The sequence below is a fragment of the Hyaena hyaena genome, unplaced genomic scaffold, assembly GCF_003009895.1.
Source record: "Hyaena hyaena isolate Hyena2069 unplaced genomic scaffold, ASM300989v1 scaffold_94, whole genome shotgun sequence".
NCBI classification, from domain to species: domain Eukaryota; kingdom Metazoa; phylum Chordata; class Mammalia; order Carnivora; family Hyaenidae; genus Hyaena; species Hyaena hyaena.
The window spans coordinates 711,638-723,927 of NW_024080726.1; the positions used below are offsets into that span (position 1 = coordinate 711,638).

Consider the following 12,290-nt stretch of genomic DNA (forward strand, 5'->3'; position numbering starts at 1 on the left):
CCCTGTAAAAGACCCTGGCAGCAATGTGACCTGAGAGACATTAACGTGGCAGTTACTGCTCTACCGCCCAAACCAAACCTGAAGCACAGGAAGGCGGCCACAGGTGCTCCTCCCTTGCCGGCCTCTCACCTCTTACTGTGGGGCTCAAGGGGACGTCAACAATTAAGGGGTATCACCTGTGCCAACCCAACAGCCACTCACTGGTTAAATGTGCATTTAATGACTTACAAAGTCCAATATCTTCCGCACCAGGTATCTGCATTTCTATAAACTACCTGTTCACGTTCTCGGACTGCTCTTCCGTTGTTTGGGGACTTGTTCTTATCGGTCTCTAAAACAGCTTTATATATTATAGTAGCGCTCGTTCAGGGATAACCCTGAATCGTGCTTTTGTAAACAAAATGGAAACATCAATACTTCAGGTTAGGTACTGACGGATTCCCATGTTCAAAACCAATGCCATCAATTGGTGAGATATAATTTTTCATTTACCAAACTGGTAGACAAAAAAAAAACCCCAAAAACAACCCATCAAAACACAGAACGGCACTATTTTACACTGTCAAAGACAACGTAAGTTTTCTAAAGGACAACCTGGCAATACATTTGAAGAGCCCTGAGAGCATGCACAGTCTCTGACCTAGCAATGCCAAGGCTAAGAACTTAATTCAGCTGTGAGGATGTTCTGGGCACTTGGAAATAACCTAAATAAGGGTCAAATTCAGAAGACAGCTGAATCAAATGTGGCAATTCCTTAAGAAGAAATACGACATTAGAACTAAGTGACGATGATACAGATAAATCTGTAGTGTTTTTTTATCCTTCCTTACAATGAACACGAAAATACTTGGGCATCTTTCAACAACAGATCACAAATCACAATAGCTGAGTAAAGTACAGAACTCATACACGATTAAGAGCTACTCTCCTGGTACTTAACAACAACAAATTACTCTAATTTTCACATCCATCTTCGGAATTATCAAGCGGCTAAGGCATTTTACCTATTTAAGCTGACCTACCCTTAAAGATCTCATGTCATCTTGGTTGGCTATTCCTCCTTAAAGTTTTAATAGCTAACGTTTAACCGGGTTTCATTCTAGCCAAATATTTACCACTCATGTAAAAATTCATTTTGAGTTTCTGCCGAATTCCTCCTGTGCATATCAAAGGGGGAGCTTCTTAGGACTTTTCCAAAGTAACTTTCCATCACCTTTGTCACATATAAAAAAGAAATTGAATTTTTCCAGTAAGACTCCAGACACTAAACTGTGGTGGCAACAAATTTTTTATTCAACTGGTTCAAAAACGTTTTAAGAATGAATGCATTGAGATGACCAAATAGACTTTTAATTTTAAAAACAAATCTTTGCCAAATAGTTTTACTTCTAGACTTCATTTTCTTTCTATTTTTATTGTTATTATTATTTTAATCTTACGGGCAGAATTAAATACCCACAGCCACTAGAACCACAAACATGTTAACAGAAGGCTGCTGCACATTGAAGGCCTTCTAAGACTGGAAACTAGATTCACAACAAGTGCAAGTAAGGGATTAAAACCATGCCATTGACAAGTGAACTTACCCCTGGGCTCCTTGAAGGCTTGTCAGTTTAGTCTTTGGAGGTCCCCGAATACCATTTTAAGTGTTACCATGTTACTGCTGCTGAGTAACAGTGCAAGTGCTAAAATGCAAAATTCAGATGGTACAGGGTTTGGAAATCATGCAATTGAGATGCAGAAAAAAATTAAAACAACGCAAGATCCTTTTACAGAGGAAACTGAGTAACGAAACAACGTGGTGATCACAAGTCTAAAGGACGACTTCATTTCTAAAAGCTTAAAACATGTAACTTGCAAAATGACAAACCTAGGTATCGTCATCTAACCAGGTAAGGGCATCAGGTAAACTACTGACACAGAAACATTAACATTCTTCCAGCAGAAAACAAGCGCAACTCTCACAGTAGCCGTTACATAGAAAGTACAACAGAGAATCGTAGATTATTGCTTTTACATACTGCACGGGATGCGCCGTGAGAGTCTATCTGAGTTTGTAAACAATTTGATTCAACATCACTCTATCCCCCCACCTGTGGAGGACAAAGCCCATTTCGCTTAACTTTCAGCCAGACACCCCACCCTGCCAGTTCTTAAAGCTGTCCGGCTTTGTCATGGAGTTCAGGCACAAGAGAAATTTGTGGTTTCTTCTACTTTATCCCTACTGCAATTAATTCCACTTTTCAAATCCCAAACTTTCTAGAAAGGTGCCGACATGCCCTTCTTTTCAACTGCTATGCTTTGCTACAAAGCACCTGAAAATCATCGACATTGTTTTCCCCACTTCCCCAAATATTTCTAAGAAGGCATGATTCCCAATGGAGATTTATACAGGCCATGTAAATAGAACATCACCCAAATGCACAGAGGCACTAATAAAAAACTGGAGGGTACTGCTTACCATTTTAGGTGTGGTCACCCAGACTTATTAAAAACTAGATTTAAAAAGAAAAAAAATAAAAAACAACAAAAAAAAAACTTTTCACTTTGGACAATGCAAGAACAAATAGCAATTAAGTCTGGGTATCAGGTGTCAATGCATGACAGGTGATGAATCCATTTGACTTGAGACAACTTTTCAAATAAGTTTATTTGAAGCAAAATAAACTATTGCCAAGAAACTTTATGAAAGTTCCATCTCAAATGGGTCAAAAAAGGGGAATTAACTGCTATGAATTCTTTGCATTCAGGGCTGCAAAACAAAGACACATATTATTTAAATCAGTTTTATTTAAGAATTTCCAACATTGACAACTCTTATAAAAAGCATCCAAGCACAGGACACAGAACTGCAACAAACAGCATTCTTAGGGCTAGCTGACAGACATTAGAACTTCCACCCTTCGTGGCGACACCCCGAGCTCACTGGTGAACTCTGCTTCCAAGTACTCCTGCAAAGCACACCACAAGCTCAGTCCATGTTCTCAACCCACCAGCTTCAGTTCACAGGACCACACTTACAGATCAGGAACGGAAGAGAACACACACCATACAGCATTCACAGCAGTTGACAAAAGGGCAGGGGAAATACAAATATCATTTCACTTAACACATCCAGCTAATGGGGTTATCTAAGAACAAAACTCACTTAAAGTCTTCCAACAGATGTGGATGTCCTTTGAATGCAAAAAACATTCGTACATTATTTGCTATCATTGCTCTCTGCACACTCTCGCACCAAAGCCACAGGATTGAGAGACACATCTCGCCAAGTTAAAAAATATCCATTATGCACCACCAAGTCTCTGCACGCGCTCTCTCCTTTTCTCGCTCATACTAGCCTTTCATGCCTCGGCACCACCATCAATCCCACACAAGGTTTCAAAAGTTCAAACAGCCTTCTGGTTCCATATCACAGCCTTGCGTTCATAGCGTTGATACGACTCCATGAAATAAAGAGTAGCGGATAAAAATGGGACACCCACCGTCAAAGACGCAGCCTGTGCAGCGTGATGACGAAGTCTTGAATGAGAGAGCATGTAGACGGAAGGATTCCTATGGCAGAATATTTACAGCACTACTTTCAATGAAGTGCTTCTTCCATAAACATTTGAAATGAGATGAACTGCAGAGATTAAATGAAGGCTTCATATTGTACTTTTGCATATGAAGGGAGACAAGTGTTAAAAAACAAAAACGAAAACAAAAGAACCAAACACTGTGACACCATGATCTCCAAAAAAGGAGATTTTCCTAAGGAAAAATTCAGATGGTGGGGTTCAAATTAAAACAAGGAGAAAAGAATGCAGTTCTAATCAATGGTTTCCACTTTGAACATGCAAAGAATTCACTTGACAAGTCCAGGGATAAAATATTACAGGAGAAACCTTTTGATATCAATTGTAGTGTGTTGGGTTTTTTTCTTTTTTTTTACCAATCAGGCAAACAGCAGTTCACTTTCAAACACTCAATATCTCAACCCTTTATGTAACAAAACTTATAAAATTCCTTTAGCTTTTCCTCTTTTTCTAAAGAAAAATGTCAAAAATACTGCTGAATATACTCCACACTGAACAAACCAATTCTGAAAATTCTCAGTACATATGTATTTTACAATATACTTACCATGTGTTTAGAAAAATTTGAATTCCCACCAGTCTATACCAATCCCAACATCTACATTCCCCAGCCAGAAGACTTAGAATCCATGCTTGAGCCAAAGCCTCCATTAAAACAGCTGCCCGACCCTGCATTTGATGCGGATCCCCAACCAATTGCTGCACCTGAATTAGAACCGCTGTAGGAGTTATTTCCGGAGCCAAAGGCCTGATTTGGCTCCCTCTGCATGTTGCCTTGGCTTTGGTTATTACCTGACGGGCCCGACTGGTTCTGCTGACTGGCTAACATGCCCATCATGCCCCAGCTGCTCTGCAGCACTGCCTGGGCTGCCGCCATCATGGCCGGATTGATGCTAAAAGCGCCAAAGTTCATCCCTCCACCCATGTTACTGCCTTGATTGTTTCCCAAACCAGCGCCACCCCCTCTACTGTTACCAAATCCACCCTGATTCCCAAAGCCACCTGGATTACCACCAAATCTTCCACTTCTTTCTAACTGTCTATTGCTATTGTGCTTAGGTTCGGCATTGGATATATGGACGCTGATTCCTTTAATGATCAAGTCCTCTCCACAAAGAGACTGGGCAACCTACAAGAAACAGGGGATGTAAATAAAGGAAATCAAACCATTGGCTCATGCACCAGAGCAGCAATCAAACTTAGATTTCAAGCCAGTGTCTATGCGGGAGGAAAAACAAGCTCATTTCATTTAAACCCAAAGAATGGACTTTAGTAGCCACAGCAGCAGGGATGTTTCAGCTTATTCTCAAAAGATATAAAACACTCCCAGTTAAATGCCACATTCTGAAAAATACCTACAGGGTTTATGACAACAACTATCCAGACCCACGACAACAACTATCCAGACCCACATATATCCCGTAGCTTACAAGGTGAGAAAGCTTAGCTGAGGATGGCCATCAGTCGGATGGGAAAACTTCCAGACAAGTTACCGAAATAGTCGGGACTACGATTAGATTAAAGAGAAAAGTACCTGATCATCTGCGAACGTGACAAAGGCAAAGGCCCGGAATGGTTTGGGGATGAACACGTCCACCACCTCCCCGTACTGGCAGAAAAACTGCTGCAGCTCATCGGCAGTCATGTCCTCCGTACAACGCCCGACAAACACCTTCCTGCTTCTCAGAGGCTCATCTGGGCTTTGCTGCCAGATCGGAAGGAAAGAAAAACACGAGAAATATTTTATGAGCAATGGAAAGAGCATTACGATAGAGGAGGTAACAAAAGCTATCTGCCTTTTATATTTGACGAGTCATTAAAAAGTAGGTACATTCTTATTTTCCTGCATTCGCGCTTCTCTTTAACGCTTCAGCGAAAAACATTTAATTTTTTTTAAAGATTTTATTTGTGAGTAATCTCTACACCTAACACGAGGCTGAATGCATGAGCCTGAGATGAAGAGCTGCAGGCTCTACAGACGGAGCCAGCCAGGTGCCTCCAACGTTTTAAAGTTTAAAGTTCAAGACCGTTTATTTGGATTACGGAAAAGTCAATGACTGAGGAATGCCCTGGCAAAGACGGTTAACCTTCCAAATAAGTCTTGCCTGCAGGAACAAATTAGGCCTTTGCAACAAGATTCATGTATTCTGACGGTCTTTGTGTTTTAACATGTAATTATATGAGAGACTATTCACTCACCAAAAGTAACAAAGAAAAAAAAAGAATAAAAGGAACAAAGTTTTAGTTAGAGGGATAATAAACTAAATATTTCACACAAACATAAAATATTCAGCACGCATTAAAGTCCTAAGGCTTTAACGAGGCAAAACGTTTCAGGAATACACCCCGCCACTACCTTTTCCAAGGGCACTTAATATGTTATTCTGCAGTGTCTTCTAAGGGAGCTTTGTCAGCAAAAATTCCCAAAATAGACGGAAAAAAAGTACCTTAGAATTAGGAAGTTTACAGTCACACCATCGTCCATCTATCATATGTCGCTGTGACATTACTTTCACCTGGGTTTCATATTCCGTAAAACGAACAAAGCCAAACCCCTTTGAATGACCAGTTTTAAGATCTTTCTTCACCTGGGGGGGAAAAATCATTGAAATTTAATAAAACCACAGACAGAGAGCCCCCCCACCCCCCCCCTCAGAGTTCCTTGGTAATCTGAATGGTTTCACTTGGATGGAGCTGCTTAATTAAAATTTAAACCAAGTTATTCTTGAGGTAAAAGCAACACGAGAGTAAATGCTGAATCCAGATCATGTTAATAATCATGTTACGGAACAGAATTTTAACAAATTGCTTTACAATGCAAAAATAAATTAGATCTAACATTTACATTCTTTTAAAAAAATTATTTTTGAGAGAGAGAGAGGATGTGCCCACACAGAGTGGGAGACAGACAAAGAGAGGGAGACAGAGGATCTGAAGCTGGCTCTGCCCTGACAACAGAGAGCATGACGCGGGGCTCAAATTCACGAACAGCGAGATCATGACCTGAGCCGAAGTCAGATGCCTAACCAACTAAGCCACCTAGGCACCACTTCTTATATTTATGTTCTTAAGGTGGAAAAGCAGAAAATAAGTGTTTTTATCTTTCTTTAAAAGTTATTTTAGTAATCGCTACACCTAATATGGGACTTGAACTCACAACTTGGAGATCAAAAGTTGCATGCTCCTCCAACTGAGCCAGCCACGTGGCTCTCCCTTAAAAAAAAAAGGTGTGTGTTTTTTTTTTTTTTTAAGGTATCCAGGATGGCTCAGCTAGTTGCCTGGCTCTTGATTTCAGTTTAGGTCATGATCTCAGGGTCCTGAGTTTGAGCCCTGTGTGAGGCTCCATACCTGCTTGGGATTCTCTCTCCCTTTCTTTTCCTCCCCAACTCCACTCTCTTTCTCAAAGTAAAGAAATTTTTTAAAAAATTTTCCGAACCACGTAAGCCACTGCAGGATATATGCATCGAGGGAAACAGTATCGCCCAAATGTTGTTTTCAAGTAAGCTCTACACCCAACATGGGGCCTGACATCAAGAATCACGTGCTCCACCAACTAAGCCAGCCAGGTGCCCCGGGCACAAATTCCTTCTCAGCATCCCCTATGCTTATATGTAACAAACATCAAAAATACTGTCTGCTGAGCATAATGGGCAGTTTCACTCAACTGCAGGAATTCTGGGGAAAGAATTCACTGGAAAAGAAAAACTATCAAACGAAATCAAAGTTTACCTGAACCATAAGAACCTCTCCAAAGGTGCTAAAATATTCTTTGAGATCCTGTTCAGTTGTTTTCCACGGGAGACCCAACACTATTAAATCAGAGGTTTTCTGGACGGCTCTCTTCACTTTCACTGCTGAAGAAGCATCTGCCTCGTCCATTTTTCTTTTGTTATCTGAACAAAATGAGCAGAAACCTCTCAGTGAACTCTGCATTTAACACTTCTTAGGACACCTGAACTCCTACCACCTACCAACGGTAAGCAAAAGGATTCTAAGAACAGTAAGATACTGAAAACTTTTGGCAAAGAGTGATGTCAGCTCTCAGAGACAGAATGAGGGATGGAGCAAGCAGCTGACGGGCTTTTCTGGTGCTAACGCAGGGGCTCTCTCCCACCTCTGTTCTGCAGGGTCTCAAGATTACAATGGTTTGTTCTCGCCTCTCAAAAGGCACAGCAAAACAAAACTAATTTACTTCCCTTAGACTTTAAAACACTTTAAGAAGGAAAAAAAAACAGGTTAAAAAACAGCGCTGTCCTATCTTTATGCCCACTAGACATATTTGCTTATCTTAATGCCTGTTAAAAGTTATAGACCAAAACACAATCAACTTTTATCTCCAGCTGTGGATTTTAGGGTGATTTCGATTTTCTCTCTTTCTTTTCTAAACTTTCAACAGTGAACTCACATTGATTTGTAATAAAAAACAAAATCGTAGGTTATTTTTCAAAACCAGTATTTGGGGGGTGTTTGGGTGGCTCAGTCAGTTAGGCATTTGATCTCAGGCTCAGGTCATGATCTCAGTTTGTGAGTTAGAGCCCTGGAGTCTGGAGCCTGCTTTGCAGACTGCATCTCCCTATCTGTCCCTCCCCCACTCACATTCTTGCTCTCTCAAATATTAACATAAAAAAAAAAAAAAAAGCCAACCAAACAAAAAACCTCCCAGTATCTGGAAAGGAAGAGGAGAGGAACTAAATGAGATTTTAACAAGGACCAGTTTTGGGATGCCTGGGTGGCTCAGTTGGTTAAGCGTCCGACATCGGCTCAGGTCATGATCTCACGGTTCATGGGTTCGAGCCCCGCGTGGGACTCTGTGCTGACAGCTCAGGGCCTGGAGCCTGCTTCAGATTCTGTGTCTCCCTCTCTCTCTGCCCCTCCCCTGATCACGCTGTCTCTCTCTCTCTTAGAAATAAAGCATTTAAAAATTAAAATAAATAAATAAAAAGGACCAGTTTTTAGAGCAGCTTCAGGTTCAGAGCAAAATGGAAAGGGATGGTAGAGACTTCCCACATGTCCCCTTCACCTCCACACATGGATAGCTTCTCCCCGTTATCAATAACCCCCCCAAACCCGGAGGGTACATTTGTTACAACTGATAAAGCTACACTGACACATCATCATCTAAAGGGCACTTTATTTTTTAATGCTAATTATTATTAATATTTATTTTGAGAAAGAATGAGCATGAGGAGGGGCAGAGAGAGGGAGGAGCAAAGGGGGAGGGGGAGGGATGGGAGAAAAGAGAAGGAGAGGGGAAGGGAGGGGAGGGGAGGAGGAGGGAGAGGTAGAGAGAGAGAGAGAATGAATGAATGAATGAATGAATCTATCTCAAGAAGCCTCCTGTCAGCGCAGAGCTCTACTTGGGGCTCGAAGAACTGCAGTATCATGACCTGAGCCAAAATCAAGAGCTTACCCAACTGAGCCACCAGGTGCCCTTACGTGACATTTTAAATTTGGGTAAATACTAATCTATAGCCAACGTCTCAAGAAACATCATACAATAAACAACCAACCCCCCCTCCCAAGTTGCTGTCAAAAATGTTCCCAAAGTATTAAGCCAATGTATCCTATGCTAACCAGAAATGAGACTTTGTTGCAGTATCGAATATTAACAAAACTAACACAGACATGTCCAACAGCAGCAAATTCCTGGTGCTAAAATGTACCTATTTCCTTGGCACCATTTTTTGTTTCCTGTTTTTAGATTTAGAACAGTGAAAAGAGGCTCGGAGAAGACGATGAAAACGCCAACTTATAGGTGCACTCATTCAGATTTGGGTTACTGCAATCGATGTTCATTTAAGGGGCAAAAACAGCAGATTAACTGAATGACTGATGGAAACCTGCAAGGACCAAACACCAAAATAAAATATCGGGGCACCTGGATCTATTTACAACAGGCTGATCCTTGCAAAGCACTCTCAGCAGTTCCTTAAATTTGACGTTAAACTTAGCAGCTTCTGTTCACATAATACATAGTTTTCTTTTTTTTTTTAATGTTTTATTTATTTTTGAGACCGAGATAGAGACAGCATGAGCAGGGGAGAGTCAGAGAGAGGGAGACACAGAATCTGAAACAGGCTCCAGGCTCTGAGCTAGCTGTCAGCACAGAGCCCAATGCGGGGCTCGAACCCACGAACCATGAGATCATGACCTGAGTTTAAGTCGGACACTCAACCGACTGAGCCACCCAGGCGCCCCCCCCATAGTTTTCTCTTTGAAAAAACGTTCTGTATTTCCAGTTTTCACTAGACTAGCAGCATCCCAATCTAGTTTAACGGTTAACATTTAAGGAAACACTCGGGTCAGAGGAGGCGTTTCGCCATGAAACAAGGCCACAATCTGACTTAGAACGAGAAACAAACGAGACCACACTTTGGTACTGCAAAGCCAAATGGCCACAAACCTTTGGGATAGTTGACGACATACACCAGATTTCCCCAGCCAGCTTCGGGGGCGTGCAGAATTCCTTCTACCAGCCGGACGCCTCTCATACACTGAGACACCGGGTTCCTGTAGCGCAGCCCACAGGCCCCGGGAAACTGGGCTGTCACCGTGGACAGCAGCACTGTCCCATCGTCCTCTGACGGTATTTCAATGGGCTCGTCATTCTCGTCTTCGGTTACCCGAATATACTCAGACATCTTTTCTGATTTTTCTTAAAGGAAAAAGATACATTAATGACTGACACTCGGGTCAGAGTAATTGTTTCCTTACAATCACCTGGTTACCACCACGTCCTTGTCAACGTTCCGGGGAATTTTTTGCGGTCTGGGCTCTTACACGTGTTGGTTATCACTGAAACGAGGCAAAGGCAAGGATGCTCTGCTAGTTCATTCCCGCTATAATCACTTGCGCCGTGCCTACTTGGCATCGGACGCTCAACTGAAACCAGGCGGCAAGCGGGCTACAAGGGGCGGGGTGGGGGGCGGGGATACGCAGAGAGGATGGCAACCAAGCAGTTACTTTATAACGACCGTGATACACGCTACTAGAAAGAAGTAAACAATCATCCCGGGGGCCGAGACGCGTGTGGGAACCTAAGCGGATGCCCCTAAGAACGCGCGATGCAGAAGCTGTGCCTGGAGAAGGAATGGCAGCGGTGAGCCAGGTGCACAGAGCAGGAACCAAAGTTCCTCCCGGCTCCGCACTGGGGGACTTCCGGGGGCTCCCCTCACTCGAGCAAGGACAGCGACGACAGGTCCTTCGCGACGCGAGCCGCCACCTCCCACAAGCCTGCGCGTGGCGGCCGAGGGAGGGGTTTTCAAGCGCGGCCCGAGCAGACGCAGGGCCACCAGGCCTAGGCTGGCGGCATCCCCGGGCGTGCGAGGCGCCGAAGGCACAGAGCACTGCCCGGGCCCGGAAGCTCCGCCTCGGGCTGCCCAGCGCCGCGGGCCCTGCTCCCGGCTGGGGCGCCGGCTGCCACCCAGCGCCAGGCCCCCAACGCCGCGGCCGCGCGAGCCCGCTCGGGCAGGACCAGGCGGCCCCGGCCCCACGGCTCCCTTCCCGGGGCGGGGGCGGAAGCCGCCGCGTCAGCCTCGGGCCGCGCCGTGCGGAGGTCGAGACACCCAGGGCGTCCGCGGGGGAAAGCGTCCGCGACTCACCCGTTAGGCCGCTGCTAGGAAGCCCGACAGGGAGCCCGAAGCGGCGACGGATCCAGGAGCAGCCCAGCTACCGCTTCGCTCCCACAAAATGGCGCTAGGGCCGCCTCCTCCCCCCGTCGGGCGTCGTCCTCTCCCACCGGCTCCCCGTCGGGAGGGGAAGGACGCCGCACCGAGGCACAAAGGCCTTCTCCCCAGAGCGGCAGGGATCCCCGCCGGGAGGCTGGGCAAACGGAGCGGCTTTAAGGCGACAGTGAAACCAGCACCTGGGCCTGAAAGGCTAAAAGTTGAAAAAAATCTGGAGGCGCGGGCTGTTAGCTCCCCCCACGTAGCGTAACAAATGGCTTCGCCCGGCCAACCGTCGGCCCCGGGTCTCGGCCGAGCTCGCGCACTTTCAAAGTGCGCGAGACTAGCGCAGGGGCAGGGCTAGGAGGGGAGGGGCGGGGCCGGGCGACGCCAGGTGGGGCGGGGCGGGGCGGGGCCAGACCGGGGCTGGGAGCCGGGTCGGGGTCCGGTGGACCTTCTGGAGGCCTGAGCGAGCCGGGGATCTCAGACCCCTTTGTCTAAAAAGCCAGCCGAGTGCATTCACTCCTCCCTCCCGTAGCCAATCTCCGCAGCTGGAAAGAATGACGTTGAAATAGACAATGATAGAACCTACTGTGTGCAAGGTGTTTTCTAAGTACTCACATATCTAATTGCACCTACAGTTTTGTGTGTGCTAGACACTACTGGTTCTATTTGCCTGTACAGATGAGGGGCAAACTGAAGCATAGAGAGGTTAACTCTCTTGCATAAAGTCACTGGGGTAGTAAATGGTGGACCTGGGATTTGAGCCCTAACCCTAATGCTAACATATTCCAGCTCCAGGCCTCTGATGATAACACTGTACTTCATCTACATTAGGACACATCTTGCCCAAGCTCCCAGCACCAGTAACTGGTGGAACCGGGATTTGAACCCAGGCAGCCTGGCTCTGGACTGGAGAAGCCCCACTGCCACCTCTTTACAGCTTCTCAGGGAGTAAATATGAAGACTTGCAAGGTCTGGTGTCTGTTGTTCATATTAATCAGATGATGCATGAATCAGTTTGCAGAGATAAAGGAAGAGAGGGTAA

The 12,290-nt window shown here is 44.9% G+C and overlaps 1 protein-coding gene across 1 annotated transcript; it reads right to left on the reverse strand.

Moving 5' to 3' along the window:
* Positions 1 to 2,770: 2,770 nt before the first annotated feature.
* LOC120233612 (TAR DNA binding protein) lies at positions 2,771 to 11,364 on the reverse strand. The gene is made up of 6 exons (XM_039234951.1): positions 11,180 to 11,364; positions 9,982 to 10,233; positions 7,308 to 7,471; positions 6,026 to 6,166; positions 5,113 to 5,283; positions 2,771 to 4,707 (listed from the first exon to the last, which is right to left on the reverse strand). The coding sequence occupies exons 2-6, from the start codon at positions 10,217 to 10,219 to the stop codon at positions 4,177 to 4,179; spliced, it is 1,245 nt and encodes a 414-aa protein (XP_039090882.1). The 5' UTR covers positions 10,220 to 10,233; positions 11,180 to 11,364; the 3' UTR covers positions 2,771 to 4,176.
* Positions 11,365 to 12,290: the final 926 nt, after the last annotated feature.